The sequence below is a fragment of the Microcaecilia unicolor genome, chromosome 2, assembly GCF_901765095.1.
Source record: "Microcaecilia unicolor chromosome 2, aMicUni1.1, whole genome shotgun sequence".
NCBI classification, from domain to species: Eukaryota; Metazoa; Chordata; class Amphibia; order Gymnophiona; family Siphonopidae; genus Microcaecilia; species Microcaecilia unicolor.
In genome coordinates, this window is record NC_044032.1 from 65,763,085 (window position 1) to 65,782,629 (window position 19,545).

The 19,545-nt window shown below is 43.4% G+C and overlaps 1 protein-coding gene across 1 annotated transcript in view; it reads right to left on the bottom strand.

The window, feature by feature from the left end:
- GOLPH3 (golgi phosphoprotein 3) overlaps positions 1-19,545 on the bottom strand; it is a 63,898-nt gene that overhangs the window by 15,448 nt on the left and 28,905 nt on the right. The window contains exons 2-3 of the mRNA XM_030193001.1: positions 14,606-14,737; positions 3,757-3,871 (exon numbers count right to left, since the gene is read on the bottom strand). Of these exons, the coding sequence (XP_030048861.1) occupies positions 3,757-3,871; positions 14,606-14,737 (247 nt within the window). The remainder of the gene's footprint in view (positions 1-3,756; positions 3,872-14,605; positions 14,738-19,545) is intronic.

The window sequence follows — 19,545 nt, forward strand, 5'->3', positions numbered from 1 at the left end:
GGAGCAGGCCGAGCAACAGAGTCAGCAGGAGAGCAGCAGATTGGAGCTTGCGCTTTCAGATCCTCAGCCATGCCCTGACAATAGAGCAGGGGGGGGAGGGGAGCAACCCGGGCAGGAGAGGAGCAGATCAAAGCTTGCTGGCTATGTTTCCCTACTCCTTACTCCTGCCTGTGATTCGTGAAACCGGATATCTACACCACCATGCAAAACGGAAATGAGGCTTCATTAGAACATTGGTGGTGCCTTTTATATATATAGATAGGTTACCGGTCAACTGGACTCTTACTCAGAGTAATTTCAGGTACTTCATATCTCCCAATCTGGGTTCCGATAAAGGTTCAGTATAGAAACAGTGATGGCCCTACTGACTGCTCTTGGCAACTGGATGTTGAGTCAGGTATGCTTTTTTTTTTTTTTTTAATTATATGAAAAGTAGAACAAAAAGCTGCATACACAAACAGAGCCAAAATACAAAGGTCACTCAGAATTGTCTACAGCCAGTGAACAAGGGGAAGGCACTCGCACATGAATGCTGGAGCACAGCTTACGCTTAAAGCTCTAGTTTTTATGCTGGACCGGGCGACGCGGATTGGCATCTACCCACTTGTGAGAATAAGCAAGCCTGCTTGTCCTCAGAGAACAATGCAAATCAACTCGTATCACTAAAGGTGATGTTCTTTCATAATACAATTTTATCTTACTAGTGGCCTTTGACTTGGCTGACTATCAATTATTGTTATATATCCTGCATGAATCTGGAATTCAAGTTGTTGGTTCCAGGTTTTTTTTTTTTTTAAAGAGACAAGATCTCATATGGTCAAAATCATGCACTGTAAAGGGGGGGTGGGGGTAGGACTGACTCAGACCAAAGCATCCTATCTCCAGAGGGGTTGAATGTGGGAAGCAAGATGGTGCCCATAGAGGGGAGGGGAGGAAAGCGAGGAAGGAATAGATGGTGCCCTGTGGAAGGGAGGAGATGGAAACTGGATAGATTTGAGGAGGAAGAAAAATGGAAGAAAAGCAGAATGTGAAACATGGATATAGGGCAGGAAGTAAAGGAAGAGAAAAAAAATGTGACTAGATAGGAGGCCCGGGAAACAAGAGCACAGGGAAGCAGAACCAGAGAGCGAGACAAATAGAAAAGTAAAATAACCAGATGATAAAGGTAAGATAAATCTATTTATGTTGCACCTCTCTATGCAAAGCCAGAGAGATGCCCTTCATCTCCCCCCAAAAGCTGGACTCTCAGGGAGCTCAAGGCCAGTCTCTGTTCCAGGCCCTGCTGCAGAAAACTCAATACATCAGGAACCTCAGCCTTCTAGGGAGATAGGGATCGTTTCCTGAACCAGAATTCAAACACACTCCAGACCGTGACATAAGTCAGGTATGGAGAGAGTTGCTGGACATGGATGGATGGATGGAGAGGGCAGGGGAGAATGGAGAGTTGCTGGACATGGATGGATGGAGAGGGCAGTGGAAAGAGGAGAATTGCTGGACATGGATGGATGGAGGGGGCAGGGGAGAATGGAGAGTTGCTGGACATGGATGGATGGAGGAGAGGGCAGGGGAGAATGGAGAGTTGCTGGACATGGATGGATGGAGAGGGCAGTGGAAAGAGGAGAATTGCTGGACATGGATGGATGGAGGGGGCAGGGGAGAATGGAGAGTTGCTGGACATGGATGGATGGAGGAGAGGGCAGGGGAGAATGGAGAGTTGCTGGACATGGATGGATGGAGGGCAGGGCAGGGGAGAAAGGAGAATTGCTGGACATAGATGGATGAATGGGGGCAGGGGAGAGAGGAAATTTGCTGTATATGGGTGGATGGCGGGGAGGGAAGTCAGGAAGGAGATGCACATGGATGGAGGGGAGGGCAGGGAAGAAAGAAAAGAGAAATGTTGGAAAGGATGGCGGGAAGGAAACACAAAGGAAGAAGATACACATGGATGGAGGGGAGGGGAGTGAGGAGAAATGCTGGATATGGATAGAGGGCAAACTGCTAAATTTAAGGGTTGGATTGGAACACTTAGGGTAGATCTGAAACTAGAGGAAGGATAGGGACAGGGCTACAGATGGTAGACAGGACGCATAAGGACACAGGAGGATGGTGGACATGGTGAGAGAAAAATATCAAATGGAAAGAAGACACTGCATAAAACAGAAGACACTGGGACCAAAGCGAATAGAAAAACTAAATGGTCAGACAACAAAGGTAGAAAAAAGTATTTTATTCAGAATTTATTAACTGGAATATGTCAGCTTTTGGAAATGTGCATCTGTGATATTTTGAATCTAAGTTTCAATTTTTCTAGTATTGCTGCATGCTGAGTCAGACTTCTTGAGGTAACTTTCCAGTTCAGTATTTTGCCTTCAAATTTTTTTTTTTATTTCTAGTTCCTTGTGTCATATATATTGTGTCTTGTGTGATCAAGGTGCAATATTCTGCTAGTGTGTAGTATTTGCAGCCCTTTTTGTTTTTGGTCACTAGGTAGTGTATTGGTGTTTTAGAGCCTGGTGTAATTACAGTGCTGCCTTTCCACGCATAAGGTTGTCGCTCGTCCTGTCCTTGGAATTGGTGCTGTTATGGTTTGGTAAGGTTATGAGTGTGTTTTTGCACAAGTCTGTGTATAGTGTTTTGCAGTGAAGAGATTGTGTGTTGGCCTTACTGAGGTGGCACCAAAACATCAGAAAGGGTGTAGAGCCTAAATCATGACACACTACCTCTTGAAGGATCTACATATAGAGAGCTTATGCATTTCTAAGGTCTACATTGGCATGGGGGTGGGGAAATACTACTGGAGAGGAAGAGGGAGTTCTGGATAAGGAGGAAAGAAGGAAGGAAGGAAGGAAGGAAGGAAGGGAGAAAGAGCTGGCTTTTTTTGGAATAACCATAATAAATATGTATGAGATATCTCATACATATTCATTATGGTTACTCGCAAAAAAGCCAGCTTTCTCCCTTCCTTCCTTCCTTCCTTCATATTAGCATATTAATTTATGCTAATATGCCCCGTCCCATCCTTTGCCCTCCCAAATGAAACAGTCAAGCTACGCCCATGGGAGCACCAACAACCAACCTACCACTTGCTGGAAAGTAGAGAAAAATACTAGATTGCTCCAGGGAGCACCACAGCTTATGTGGCAATGTCACTGGTAGAATTCAGTTTTCTCTACCTCCATCTGCTGGTAGGAGGTGATAAACTCATTTGTTCATAACAATGGAACCAGACTAAGAAAAGAACATTACTATGGTCAAGTTGAAGTTGACACATCAGCAGGCTCTGCACTACTGATTGGAAAACTCTGAAATCTAAGAAATTACAAATGCTCCTTAACTTTCTTAGAAAGGGGTGGCTCCCTGTCAAAGCAGTACACACCAATGAAAAACAGTACCTCATTTAACCACTTTCAAGTTTTACACCTTAATTATGTTTGAAATTGTTTAAGCAGTGCCCTTGCAAAGTTTTTAATCTTTGCAAGAATACTAGTTTTGAACTGTGCCAAAGTCTTTATCTTAGCTTCTGTTGTAAAAATCAAAACAAAATATGCTGGGGGATGAGATGAATATGGAAAACAAGTTATCCTATGTTTTCGTTTTCAACTGTTTTCTACAGTCTTTTTCCCCAAGGAAAGGAATTTAATTTATCATGTAAGAGACCTGCTTTATAATGTCATGGATAATAAAAGCACTTACACTAAAACTGAATAAATTTGGAGAATACAGCAAAAACTTCTACAAGTAAGTTTGATCTCTCACCACTGAGTAGCTCAATCCAGTTCTGTACAGTTTCAGGAGGCTGAGTCTCCTTAACGTGCTTTAGAGCTTCATCGAGCAGAACATCCCCTGTTGGTGCATCAGATTTGCAAATTACCTAGGAAAAAGTAAAATAGAACTCATTCATAAGATCACATATAGATTACATTAATACATTTAGGAGGTAATTTTAGAAACATCAGGTGCAGTTTGCATGCATAGATAGTGGACTTATATGCAAAACAAGAAGTTCATAAATAATAATTTTAGATAAGGCATTAGGGTTGCCTCTGTATAAAAATGAGATACGACTAAATGTGGTATACAATTATTCAATAATAGCAATATATGTATACTGTGACACCGTTACAGTCAGCATTTATACCTACTCATTCTCACCCATATTTTCTTTGCAACTTAAGTGCCAAATCTACCTCCCTGGAGGTAATGCATGCCTTTCTGAAGAAGCCTGCCAAAACAAGTTTATAATCGGGTATCACATTCACAAAGTGTAAAACAAAGTTATTTGGTACTCTAAGGACAGCAGGCCTCTTATTTTCACATGTGGGTGATGTATCCACGGCACCCAGCGTGGAAACACTGCCCAGTGAACTGTATCTTTAAAAGCTTGAGGCAGCCTCCCACAGCACATGCATGGGTGTCTTCCCACCCAATTCACAGCACGGGACCAGTTAGTACAATAATATAGCTAAATGAGACAACTCAAAGGGGAGGTGGGATGGTACATAAGAGTAAGTGGCCTGCTGTCCTCGGAGAATACCTGCTACAAGTAAGTAACTTCACTCTCTAAGAAGACAAGCAGGTCAGATAATTCTCACATATGGAAATCCCTAGCTACCAGGCTAACGGAAAACATCCGTTAGGAACTCGCAATGGCGAGGTCAAAGAAGTCAAGTAACCTGAAATTAACACATACTGGTTGTGAGAGTGTAACCTAGAACTGAATAAAACGGGCCTAGGAGGGTGGAATTGGATTCTAGACCGCAAATTCTGCAGGACTGTCGCATTGGGTGTTTTGGTCACGGCAAAAGTGGGATGTGAATGGGTGGACCAGGTTGCAGCCACTGTTCCCTCTAAGCTGAGGGACAGTCCTCCACCTAAAGTCCTTACAGTGGGTGGTGCTCTTTCACTCTCAGATTTGCAATAGTGAGAGAGAAGCAAGCAAGCCCTGCAGAACTGCAGGGAACCTGCCTGTCCCTAGCAGTTGAAAGCATAATTTTGAAGCACTGCCCCTCCACCTCCCATACGCAACAGCAGCAATGCAATAGAAGCCTCCTGCTTAGCTTACAGGGAACAGTGGTTGCAGCCTTGCAAGTCTCTTCAATAGAGGCCGATCTCAAGTGGGCTACTGACGCCTCCATGGCTCAGACATTGTGAGCCTTGACATGAGCAGCTTGGGCACCCCCATCCTGTTGGGATCCAAAGAAATAAAAAGTTGTGTGGAGTGTCTATAGGGCCTAGTCTGCTCCAGGTAAAAAGCCGATGCTCGCTTGCAAGTCCAAAGTGTGAAGTGCACTTTAACGAGGATGGGGATGAGGTTTGGGAAAGAATGTTGGAAAGATGACAGACTAATTTTAATGAAACGCTGACACTATCTCAGGCAAGAACTTCGGGTACGTACAGAGAACTGTAAGATGGATCCACTACTAGGGCCTGAAGCTCACTGACCCTACGAGCTGAAGGAACTTTCATCAGCTGGGTAAGAATGACACTAAGGTCCCATGACACAGGTGGAGGTTTGATGGAGGTGGTTTGGTAACAGCAAGCCACTCATGAACAACTACGGGTTATCCAAAGATGGGCCTACCTTCTACACGGTGATGGTGCCCACTAATTGCCCTGAGGTGAACCCTTACAGACTTGGTCTTAAGGCCAGACTCGGAGAGGTGTAGAAGGTATTCAAGCAGAGTCTGTGTAGGGCAAGAAAGAACCTAGGGCCTTGCCCTCACACCAGATGGCAAACCTCTTCCATTTGAAAGAATAACACATATTAGCAGAATCTAAGCCCTCATACAGACTGAGGGCCAGAGACTACGTTGTGAGGGTCGGAAAACACTCCAATCTCCAAGGTTCTTTGGAGAATAACTCCAAAAGAAGAGGGAACTAAATCTGTCTGGGCCAATATGGGGCGAATAGGATCATTGTTCCCCAGTCTTGCTTAAGTTTCAGCATATTCCCAATTAAACGAATGGGAGGATATGCATACAGAAGACCATTGCCCCAATGGAGAAGGAATGCATCCGACGCTAGTCTGTTGTGTGCTCTAAGGCTGTAGCAGTACAAAAGTACTTAAGTATTGCCACACTGGGACAGACCAAAGGTCCATCAAGGCCAGCATCCTGTTTCCAACAGAGGACAATCAAGGCCACAAATACCTGGCAAGATCCCAAAAAAGTTCAATACATTTTATGCTGCTTATCCCAGAAATAAGCAGTGGATTTTCACCAAGTCATTTTAATAATGGTCTATGGACTTTTCCTTTAGGAAGTCGTCCAAAACTTTTTAAAACCCCGCTAAGCTAATCACCTTTACCACATTCTCTGGCAACAAATTCCTTAGTTTAATTACACGTTGAGTGACGAAAAATTTTCTCTGATTCGTTTTAAATTGACTACTTTGTAGCTTCACTGCATGATTCCTAGTCCTAGTATTTTTGGAAAGAGTAAACAAACGATTAAAGTCTACCCGTTCCACTCCATTCATTATTTTATAGACCTCTATCATATCTCCCCCTCAGCCGTCTTTTCTCCAAGCTGAAGATCCCTAGCCGCTTCAGCCTTTCAGATAAAATCAAATACACAGAAAGTATTAAACAACCATGGTCTCTCCTTGCAGAATCCAACCATTCCTAGACAGCAAAAGCCTGTTGGAAAAGGTGGGTGGGTTTTTAATAATAAAGCACAAAAAGACATATAGGATGTTTCGAGCCAAAGGTGTTGCAGTAATGTGTTCCATAATTCCGGTGAGGTGAAATAGAATGCACTGGATCTAGTGGATTCCCATCTAGCTTTTGAAGGATGTGGGAGTACCAATCTATTCTCTTTCAGCAAGCGAAAAGTACAAGAGGGTGCATAGAGGATCACTTGGAAAGCAAGGTAAGCAGGGGAACCATTATGAAGAACGAACCCTAGTAGCTCTAGTACCCAAATAGTTCTCTGCATAGACTCCTTAGTGCCTTCCTTCGATGTGCTGTTCACCAACCAACCATCCAGATAGGAAAACACACAGAGCCTCTGTCTGCATAATGAAGCTGCAACTACTGCTAGACATTTTGTGAAAACCTTGGGAGCCAACGCAAGGCCAACGGCAGGAAACAGTTGTCACGATTGTGACTGTTTTCTTGGTCTGTGCTCGCCTCGCCCTCTGGTGGCCAGTACCGGTGACTGCTTTAGATTATCTGTTGCTGTTTTCTAAAATTGTTCCAGAGGCCAGTCCGGTCCGGATTTTCCGGTCTGCCAGACTTGCTTGGCTTGTTTGTACCTAAGCAGCACCCTTACTTGCATTGAGATTACTGCAGCTGAGCCTCAGCTGGTGATGGTCTTTTTAAGTGCCTGTGGGCTTTGCCTTTGCTACGCCAAAGGTCCAGGCTAGTGTGTGTGCAGTTAAGCACTTCTGCCTTGCTTTACCCTTTTGGCTTCCCTGCTTTACCCATGGCCTTGGTGTGCTGTTAGGGCTCACGTGGGTCCATGACAGATTGCAAAGGCCATGAGCTCGGCAAGATCATCCTACCAGCTGGGTTTCCAGCCTATGACTTTTTCTCCTGTTGGCAAACTGGGTCACCGCCCAGGTTTAGCTCCTAGTTCCAGTTCAAAGTTTGGTTCCAGCTTAGTCATTGTTCTTGATCCTTTCATGACACTTCATAAGTATCGTGGTAAACTGTTGTCTGATCCTGGTTTGAAGAAAACTCCTGAAGCAGCAGCAGAGAGAAAGCGTGTCTGACAGCTTGAGCTCGTGCCATTGACCCTTCTACCATGCTCTTCGAAAACCACCACAAACTTGTCTTGAATGCAGCTTTGCGGGATACTCCTGAAGCTGTCACTGAAAGGAGGAGTCTTAGAAATCCCATGCTCTGGGTTCAGCTGGAGTCCAACCTGAGGGGCGCTTCCAGCCGAGTTGCTCCTGAGTCCACTCAGAGGTCCAGGGTCTGTCCATGTTCTGCAACTGAGATAGATTCTGCTGGCATGTAGTGTCTGTGTCAGAATGTGTAACACGGAAGCAAACAAAAGAGCAGATCACTAGGTGGTATTAATAAGACTTTATTGGAGAAAAAAATCACCCGACACAGACTGTGTTTTGCCCACAAGGCAACTGAAGTGAGTCATTATACATTATATACTTTTTCATACTTTTAGATTAATTATTTTTCCTCTCATGTCACTGTCTTCTATATTAGATTAGAACAATATCCAACATATTTTATTATTTGTTAAAATTTGTTTAAAATGTGATACTTTTATTGCGATATGCTGTAGTACATGATCACTTGTATACGTTTATTAGGCTGTCCTTTATATTTATGGATAACGTTACTGTCTTCTATACTAGTTTAGAAGAATGTCCAATATCTTTTATTATATGTTGTAATTTTGATATTTTTATTGCGCTATGCTGTAGTATATGATCGCTTGTATATGGTCATTAGGCTGTCTTTTATATTTATGGATATACAATTTGAATATGTGATCATTTTACTAGAAGGATTATTGTTTTGAGTAGTCTTCCTATAATTTGTATTTCTTATTTTTTTAATTATGAGTATGTATTTTTGTAGTGAATATTTAGATGTATTTATTTGAGATTCTGTTATTGCACATGTCATGGTATCCTATGTACTTCTTTCTTTTTTCTTAATTACTTTTTTCTTAACTTTCTTTCTTAAGTTCTTTATTTATTTTTCTATATATACCGTGTTTCCCCGAAAATAAGACACTGTCTTATATTAATTTTTGCCCCCCAAAATGCACTAGGTCTTATTTTCAGGTGCTGTCTTATTTTTCGGGGAAACATTGGGTTGGATCGGGGTTGGCCCGCCCGCCGTCGCTCCCGGAACTAACCTTAAACGCCTCCTTTCACCTTCGCAGCAAGCAGCAGCAGGGCAGGCCACTCCTTCCTTCCGTGTCCCGCCCTCGCCTCATGTAACGTCTGCGAGGGTGGGGCACGGAAGGAAGGAGAGGTCTGCCCTGCTGCTGCTTGCTGCGAAGGTGAAAGGAGGCGTTTACGGTTAATTCCGGGAGCGATGAAGGGTGGGTGGTGGGGGGGCCGCCCGGGGGCGGCCTTGTCCGGCTCTCGGCGGCCCCGCTTTCAAACAAAAATTTGCTAGGTCTTACTTTCGGGGGAGGCCTTATATCTAGCAATTCAGGAAATCCTCTACTAGGTCTTATTTTCGGGGGATGTCTTACTTTCGGGGAAACAGGGTATTATGAGTGGTGTTATATATGTTGTTGATTCATTTATTTTATTACTGTTTGTTATTTTAGAGCCCCTGACGCAGCCCTTGTGGGCGAAACACAGTCTGTGTCGGGTGATTTTTTCTCCAATAAAGTCTTATTAATACCACCTAGTGATCTGCTCTTTTGTTTGCTTCCACATTGGATTTTGCGGATCATCTGCCTTCTTGTTTTCTTGGACCAGAATGTGTAACACTCCAGCTTGCTCCAGTTTCCTAGTAGCAAGTATACTGGTGATCTAAGGCACAGTGTAATATTTACTGCACTACTACTACTTAGCATTTCTATAGCGCTGCTAGGGTTACGCAGCGCTGTACAAGTTTAGCATGGGGAAGGACAGTCCCTGCTCAAGACAGCTGTCTTTTCATGTGTGGGTTAGGGCTGTTATGGTGTGTTAAGTTGTCTGTATAGGTTTTGAGTGTTTTTCTCCAGGGTTTTGTGTTAAAAGTGTCTGACCCTATTTTAAAGCAGGCTCAAGGGCAAGGGCCCAGCACTTAAAATAAATATGCTTAACACCAATGGTCTAAACATCTTGTATAGTCATCACGCAAACAAAAATCTATCTGCTTCAAACAAAGCATCTGGCAGTGGAGTGTGTGCTGTTCCCGAGGTGATGGCAAAGAATGGAAACTTTAAAAAATCTGCGGAAAACAAAGCCCACAGAAACAGAAGAAAATAAGCCTTCTAAACGCAAGCATGAACAAAACACAGTGAAGGTGACAAGAAAAGTCTCTGTCGATGTTTAAAAAAAATAAATACAAATTTATTAAAACATCCAGGTCTCGACACGAGCCGTGTTTTGGCCAAACTGGCCTGCCTCAGGAGTCCCTTATGGATGTTTACATTTTGAACTAGCCAACTGCCTCCAGGAAAATATGAAACACTCTTACTGTCGCTCTCAACGGACCTTGGATTCACAGTGTAGCATTAAATCATTGAAATGGGCTGACTGGTTCGACTCTCCTCAAAAAACTGTAAACTCCAATATCAAATAATCGAGTTCTGTGTTATTGGGGTTGAAAAAGGATTTAACCTTAATGGTCCTCTGTTCCTAGATTTGACATGGCCAGTAGGGAGCAATAAGAATCATGGTGCCTTGGTCTTGAAGTAGTTTGAGAACTATGAGCGGTAGTGGGGGAAAGGCATATAGAATGTCTGTTTCCCACTGGAGTTAAGGCGGTATCTGGGGCTATATAGATGAGAGTATGTACCCTGGAATGAAAGTGGGGAAGCTGCTTGTTCTGTGGAGAACCAAATAGGTCTATTGCTGGGGTTCCCCACTGCTGAAATATTCAACAAACTACAGAGGTGCTGAGGGACCAGTCATGAGATGTTTCAACAAGCTGCCCAAATCCATATCTGGATTGGTTGGTAACAGAGGTGGTAAGAACCTATTCCTCCTTGATTGTCTGTGTGACCGAGCATTACCTGAACAAGGATGCGGTCTTGGAAGGTTCTGAGAGCGTTCTAGACCAATCACAATTCCAAGAACCCTGTGCATGGAGACCATCAAGGTGAGCACCCCCAACCTACCATGGAATATCTGTGATGAGGACCGGGCTGAAAGGGAAAGGGACTTGATATACTGTCTTTCTGTGGTTTTTGCAACTACATTCAAAGCGGTTTACATAGTATATACTTATTTGTACCTAGGGCAATGGATGTTCAAGTGATTTGCCCAGAGTCACAAACAGCTGCAGTGGGGATCAAACCCAGTTCCCCAGGATCAAAGTCTGCTGCACTAACCACTAGGCTACTCCTCCACTCAAAGACCCCAGGTGAGATTCTGGGACACCATCGACCACTATACAGCGGTGTAGCTGTCAAGCGACTTGAATATGGGCCAAGAGTAATCCCGTGGTTTGGGATCACTGAGAGGACAGCAGTCACTGAGGAATGCTGAAGTAGAGTTGGGCCATGTAACCGAGTAGGCGGAGCATCTGATCAGCAGATACTTGAGTAGATCTGAACACCTGAGTAGAGAGATGTAGTACATTGTTTCCCCTTGGTTGAGGAAAGAAGGCCCATCCCCAAGTAGTATCGAGGAGGACCCTTAAAAAGTCTAAGGTCTGAACTGGTTGAAGATGTGATTTGGGATAAGCAATCACAAACTCGAGGAGTTCTAGGAGCCTGATGGCGGATAAACGAGGTGTGTGCCGACTCCCAGGATGATGCCTTGATTAACAGTTGTCTAGGTAGGGGAAGATGTGTATGCCCCATCTCCTAAGTGTTGCAGCTACCACTTTCATGCACTTTATGAAGACTCAATGAACTGAAGCCAAGCCAAATGTTAAGACCTTGTACTGATAACGCAGAGTCCCACAGGGGAAGCAGAGGAACCTTCTGTGCGCAGGGAGAATAGGTATATACGTGTAAGCTTCCTTGAGATTTAGAGAGCAAAAAGTGATCCGAAGGATACCATGCAATATTTTTCTTGAGTAGAAACTTGTTTAAGTTTTGTGGATCCCAGGGAAACCGTGCAAAATTTTTGTAAGTAGAAATTTCTTTTAAGTCTAATTGGTCGTATTACCCCTGTCTTTTTTGGCATGAGAACGTATCTGGAATAGAATCCTCAACTCCTGTCCGGAAGAGGAATTGACTCATTTGCATTCTGCTGCTGGAGGAAGATTGAGAGCTCCTTTAGAAGTAGTGTCATTTAGCGGGAGTTCAAATGAGACTCTCAATAGATGGTCGGGAGATCTTTTTGCTCCCAACACAGAGCGTATTGGTGCTGTATGGTGCGTAGCACCCAATGGTCAGAGGTTATGAGAGGTCACCTCTATTGAAAAAGAATGAGTTTCTTTCCGACCGGTAGATCCCTTGGCACAAACAACTGTATGGTGGCAATGTTCTCTAGGAAGGAGTCAAAAACTGGGTTGTTGTTTAGACTAAGAGGGTGTCTGGGATTTTTGACCCTGCTGCTGTCTTGGATGTGAGCGTTGGGGTTCCTTTGAGGTGGAGTAGGAGTGTAATAGCGCTTAGACATATAGTAATTGGAGCACTGAAATCCTCTAAGAGATAGTAGACATCTGTGGCCTAGACAGAGTTTTTATATTATCTGTATTTGTCACTAAACTAGGTTTTTTCCACGACATTCACTAGATGCTCCTGGATAGCATTCAAGGTCAGAGCCCTGACCTGGAGAGACGTTGCATTGCTACTCCTAAGGCAAAAATGCATGAAGAGATATCAAAGGCATCAAAGGCTTGCCTTGCCAGATATTTACGACAGTCCAGAAGTTTCCTGTGAAGCTTATGGAACTCATTAGCCTTCTCAGAAGGAAGGAATTCTACAAAGGAAAGCATACTCTGTATTAGAAATTTTAAGTAAATTGTATGAAAAAGTGGAATTGTGATTTCTTCTTTAGGAGGAGAGTCATAATCTAGACCTCAAACAGTACTGAACGAGATTCCTCAGCTCTCTAATTTGAGGTATGGCTTGAGTCATCTCATGGACAAAGCCAGGAAATGATATACTTTCTGGGGGAGACCTACGTCTCTCAGGTGGCAGAGAAGGATCAGATGGGATGCCATAGGACTCCACAGCAGAGAGGTCCTTTGGGTCCTAATCAGTCTTCCAGAAGAGATCCGAGTCTGACTCTTCAAAGTGCTGTTCCTAGGAAGTATGTGAAAGACCCTGTTAACTAGAGCATTGGCTCTGCATTGAGGCAGATGAGTCTCCAAGGTTAGAGAAAATTCCTCTGCTGACGCATGTGTCAGTCGGATTTGTGCTGCCCTCAACGGTTGGAATTGAGCCAGTGTGCGGGACCTCTCCTATGAATGTTTCTCCAATGTATCAATGGGCTGGGCTAAGGCTGGCGCAAGCACCTTGCAAGCCTGTATAGACTGTGAATGCAGCAGCTCTGAAAGTTCCTCCTTAAGCACAGCCCGGATTTCTTCATTTAGAATATGTGTTGGTACCACCTGAGAAAGCAGTGTGAACACAGCCTGAGTTATAGCCTGTGCAGGCATAGGAGACCTTGAAGACCTCAATGGCTCTCTATGAAAAATAAGTTGGAGAAAAGGATAGCGGTCACTGCGGCACTGATGCTTCCTGTGCATCGAAGATGTCGTGTGGCAATGCTTCTTAGGCTTTTTATGCTGCAGGTCCCTCAATGTACACAGCACCAATGACAACAAGGATGTAGAGTCCTTACATGTTCACTGTACCAGTCCAAGGTCGGACCATCTCAATGTTGCATCAGTACACCCAATGTCGATGCTGATGCAGGTTCCGCGTCGAGTGCTGAGTCCCCTACCATACTCAATGCAGATGCGGAACCAAAAAGCTTTTCATGCTGGACTCTGTGGGCTTTAAGGGTTCTCACTTGCATATGTAGGCAGAGGCTACACTGTATGTCCTGGTGCTCTGGATCTAAGCACTGAACACACCAGTTATGAGGGTCTGTGCATGAAATAGTCCTATTGCATTAAGTACACTTCTTAAAGCCACTCGGCACCCTAATTGACATGGAGGAAAAATGGCCTGCAATGTCAAAAGACTCTATGGCCCAGGGAGCTCATGTAGTCGCGTACCCAAAAATGGTCAATGCTTCCTAGGCAAAAGAAAGGCTCAGAGGCCCCAAAAAATTAAAACTGAAAAAAGGAATAAATTGAACAAATCAATATAGAAAAATATCCCAAAAAAGGGAAAGCACCAGAAAGGCAAAAGCTCTGCAGAAAATGATAGACTGCTGGAGCCACGCTTGAGCAACAGACGGGAAGGTACCTATGTATGTGCGGTGGGAACACTGCTTCAAAGATTTAAAGTGACAGTGCACTAGGCAGTGTCCTCACCAGGCTCCATGGATGACGTCACCCACATGTGACAATAATACGGAGTGGCCTAATGGTTAGTTCAGCGGGTTGCGGACCTGGGGAACCGGGTTCGATTCCCGCTGTTGCCTGATGGTAGGCAGTGGGTTGAGATCATGAGGAACAGGATCAATTCCCTCTGCAGCGCCAGGAGATCCTGGGCAAGTCACTTAGCCCTCCATTGCCCCAGGTACAATATATAACTTAGATTGTGAGCTCATTAGGGACCCTGCAAAGTACCTATAATAGAAATTGTAAACTGCATAGTCACCTCAGGAATCTCTTGCGGTATATCAAGTGCGGAAAATAAATTATGCCCGCTTGTCCTCAGAGAACAATACCAGATCTCTACCATTTCACCTGATTCATGAAATCTATAGTCCCAGATCTAAAGTGACACTGGTAGTAAAGTCATTCATCAAAATATATAATCTAGAAAACAAGTCTCTCATATCTTCAGGGAATCTACGCAATACCTAAACAAAACACAAACTTGAAAAAAAATCCTTTAAGTATATCTAGCCCTTGAGTCCCCCCCACCAATCTAAAGACCTATTCCTTTCCTCTTACCTTTCTTGTTAATAGGCCTTTACGCCTCATACCACAAGACTCTAGTTGCAAACGACCTCTTAGTGCCAGTTCAATCAACATACAGCCACGTAAACCAGATGAGATACAGTCATTCCAAAAAGATGTGTATCCCTGGGGAAGAAATAAATAGATAATAATCAGTATTGTTGCCCATGAATCACATAATAAAATGTCCAGTTGTTTCCCTTGGAAATTTTCTTTTGTTTTACCCCCCCCCCCCCCCCCAAAAGGAGACCAGGGAAAAGAGAATGTGTCTAAGGGAGAGCAGGGACCTTACCTGCTCACTGCTACAGGGTCCTCGGCACAGAAGGGAGAACTGCACCAGATAGTGCTCGTCAGGGAAGGCGGCAGATGAACTGGAACCTCCAGTCATCTTCCCTGACAGGTACTGTCTGGGACAGCTCTCACTTCTGCGCTGAGGACCCCGTAGCTCTTACCCAGACAAGGAGGTCCTTGCAGGACAAGGAAGAAATAGGGAGAAGACTTTTAGATGCTGCAATTAAGTCCTGCCTTGCTCAAGGAGGGGGGGAAACGGCACACAATTTTATTTGGCTGCAATCATTGGGTCATAGCCACAAGAAGATGGTTACTGATTTAACCGTTTCATCTCCCACAGATATTGGGTTTCTGCAGGTACTTAACCTGGACTGGCCACTGTTGGAAACAGGATCCTGGGATAGATGGACCATTGGTTTGACTCTGTATGACTATTCCTATGTTAAACTCCTCATGAGCAGGCAATCAGGAAAGGCACCGCAGTTAAGGAATAACCTTCCTGTAGATCTTAAATGGTAAGATGATCATGTGACATTTACAAAGAAAAAATTTAAATGTGGCTATTTAACCAATTTATTACTAGAAATTAAGGATAAATGTGAATCAAACTATGGATGGATACGTTCAAGGCTCAAAACATATATTAACCAATGTATACTACTTAAAAATGTTATCAATTATTAAACACTGCTATTTCCATCCATTTCAAGCACTTACCAGCACTAAACCACATACACATCTATGGAACAATTCAACATCAGATTCTCCAAAATATTCTAAAACCATGTCTGATGATATGACAAACTAAAATTAAATTAAAGTGTTGATGTCACCTCAGTAAGGCCTATGTAGCAAAACAGCGAAGACTCAAGAAAAGGTGGACAATGCTCCAGTTGATAAAACAGTTTATTAAAGGAGAATCGAGACTCAACAGAGCTGTGTTCAGCCGATGAGGCCTGCATCAGGAGTTTATTAAAATACAAATAAAAAATATGTACAAGTATACAACATAATGTAAAATAAGGTTCAAATTAAATAAATGAAAGAAACTTTGACAAAGTCTCTCAATTTAATAATGAAGACGTCTTAGAAACATGAATATTTAAAAGATACATGATACATATGTGAAAATAGAGAAACAAATACTTCTTAGATCAAATAATGTCATCCATCTGAAAAATCTAACAAAAGGTATAACAAAAATTAATATATATTGTATGTGAAGCCTCTCTGGATTTTCCAAAGTAATAATTCAAAGCAGTAGAAGAATGCCAAACAATATTTGATATAAGGGAGATCTCATATGGTGTCAATTTATAAGTGACTCTATTACAGATAACCCAATGTAAAACAGGTCAATTTAATATATAATATAACTATGGTTGTAAGTAAAAATATCAAACTCAACCAGGAAAAAACGCAGTGCCTCATACTCTCCTCCCAGTTTAACAAATCTATCCCGGCGTCGGTCACTGCGCAGAACATCTCCATTCCTGTCGCTGCCAGTATGAGACTCCTTGGGGTCATTCTGGACCCCCATCTGACCCTTGAGCTCCAAGTCTTGGTCGTCACGAAGCGCATGTTCCTTTCCATGAGGTACCTTAAGCATATTAAGCAGTATCTACCTTTTGACCTACTCAGGATGCTAATCCACTCACTCGTCTTAAGCCACTTTGACTATTGAAATGGGAGTTATACTGGTTGCAAGGAGCACTTCCTTAAGAAACTTCAGACTGTGCAGAACACAGCGGCACATCTTCTATTTGGCAAATGCGGTTTGAGGCAGCGAAGCCCCTCCGGGAAAAGCTCCACTGGCTCCCGATCAAAGAAAGAATTGAATTCAAAGTCTGTGTTCTTGTTCACAAGATTGTCTACGGGGAGGCCCCAACCTACATGATTAGTCTTATCGACCTCCCGCCCAGGAATTCCGTGAAGTCCTCCCGCACGTATCTGACTCTCTACTTTCCTAACTGCAGGAACTTGAGATATAAGCTGCTCTTTGCCTCGTCGTTCAGCTACACATGCCCCCGTTTCTGGAACGCTCTTCCATCAACGTTAAAAGAGACAGCAGAACACAGCCTTTTCAAGAAATCTCTAAAGACTTACCTCTGTACTCGTTCTTACTCCACTCCTGCTTGATCTCCTGCATTCCCTCATTCCTCTCCCCTGTTGACCCCCTCTCTACTCCATCTTGCATATGACTGATTGTATTGTTCTCTTCCTCCAACGTTGTAAGCCACATAGAGCCTGCCTTGGTGGGATTATGTGGGATATAAATGGTCACAATAAATAATGTCTAAAAACGGTATTAAGTGATATGTTAAATTATGTCTACAAAAGTTACTCTGTGGCCGAAATGCAAACATTTGAAGTACTGTATGTGAATAATCAGAGTATCATATAAATAGAAGTGTTATGAAACAAGGGAACCAAGGGTAAAACTTACTGGTCGTCGCAAATATATAGAAATAATAAATTGTACGCTCCGTGTACCCAAGAAGTACAGAAGCTGTAAAATCCACCCCCCACTTCATCCTATAAACTATTGCATCAGATGCTGGGAATAACAAAGCCAAGTGTGTCCACTTCTCCATGGTCGGATCATAGCAACCTCTGAGCCGATCAGTCAAAATGGCCAAATCTCGAAGATGAGCCACTCGCTTCAGCCGATCCCAATCAGTGCGTCCAGAAGTTTTGTTTCCAATGTGCTTCAATTACACTTTTAGCTGTTGCCAAAGTCATTTGAGTCTAACCTGCCTGTGGTAACCCACTGTACTGTTCAGCCCCAACAAGCAGGCCTTAGAACAGGTCAGCCCCAACACCAACACCACCTGAGTCCAATATGTGTCCAATATTGTTGAATAAGCCCACATTCCCATCATATGTGGTAAAATGTACCCTTAGCCTGCAGAAACCTCCAGCATATATCTGTAGCAGTGTTAGGGAACACAGTTTTTAATTTCACAGGTGAATAATACCAACGGGTAATCACCTTCTATGTATGTTCCTTAATCAATATACAATTTTTGGACTTCCTTAAATACTTGTTTCCATTCACTCTGTGTAATTTCCATACCCAGATCCTACTGATCCATAAATCCAAACCTTTTAAAAGATTAGCCCAGAAAAAAACTCTAAAACAACAGCGAGAGGTCTTGACCAGTCATCCCCCACCATAAATTTTCAAAATGCTCAGTCTTATCAGGGTCAGATTGAAGCCACCCTTGCCCCATCATATGATGTTTAACATGAAGATAAGCGAATACATCCCCTTCAGATAACCCATAAGTATTTTCAGATCTGTAAAAGAAACAAGCTCTCCCACATCCAGTAATTGACAAAAACATGTTAGTCCTTTCTCCTCCCAACGAAAAAATACCCCAGTGTCACGCCCTGCCTGAAAACCTGGTTTGTATCTAAATGAAGCCAAAGACTAGCTCTAGCTCGCTATCTCCAAACTCTTCTTTACCCTCTTCCATAATCTCATTAGATGTCTCAAAAAAAGGACTAAATCTTTGTTTATACTCTAGAGACATCTGGGATAGCCATAATAAACCACCTAAGGGTATAGTAGAAAAACCTTCTTGTTTAATCACAATTCCACTTTTGTTAGGAGATTTCCCTCCCATTCCCACAATTGCATAAGTTGCCTGCCCAATAGTACCATAAAGGCCTGCCTTACCTCCTCATTCTGACTTTGCCATAACACCTTTTTTACCAGTCTAGAGGAACTCCTCCCCACATAAACTTGGAAAAATCCCCTTGCAACACCTGAAATACCCCTTTCTTGAAGACTCTTAATGAGAGGGTTACTATTAAGGGAATAAAGTTGTGAAAGATTTCTAGGGACATGAATACCTAAATATTGTATACGAGTTTTCACCCATTTAAAAAGGAAAACTCTCCTGCAAGAGAGCTTCCTCTCCAGCTTCTAATGTGACCCCCAATATCTCGGTTTTATCTAAATTCACTTTAAAACTTGCCCTTTTCACATATTCCCCAAGCTCCTTCAGTATCACTGGAAAGGATAAATGTGGATGATCAACATATCAAAATATCATCTATATAAATAATTCTCACCTCCAACATTCTGAAGCTCACTCTGTGGCAGGGAAACACTAAAGCCCTGCACTACCACTCACTGTCACTCATGCACCACTCACTCTGACTCATAGACCCGCCCTCAGCCACGCCCCTTCCGCACATAATTCGCAACCCCAACATTCTAATGAAGCCTCCACAAGTTCCAACGTTCTAATGCATGGTGGTGAAACCAGAATTTGCCCATGAGCGGTTGCCTCGCCCTCGCGTCCAACGTGATGACGTTGAGGGCAGAGCAAATACAATCAACAAATCGCGACGCCCAAAACAACGTCACGTCACAAACAACGCGAATGCGAAAAACCTGCAGCACCCAGAGTAGTTACATCAGCCCGCCCCCGCGTCACAAAACAAAAGTGACACTAGGGAGAAATCGAAGATGCAAGCCAGCCTGAACAGGACAATGAGGGAGATTGCGAGCAAGCTTCAACGACAGAGGTAGGGACGGAGGCAGGCAGCGTGCACGATGGAGGGAGGGAGGCAGGCAGCTTCAACGTGGCAGAGGGAGGCAGGGAGCCGGGAACCTTGCTAGCGCCCGTTTC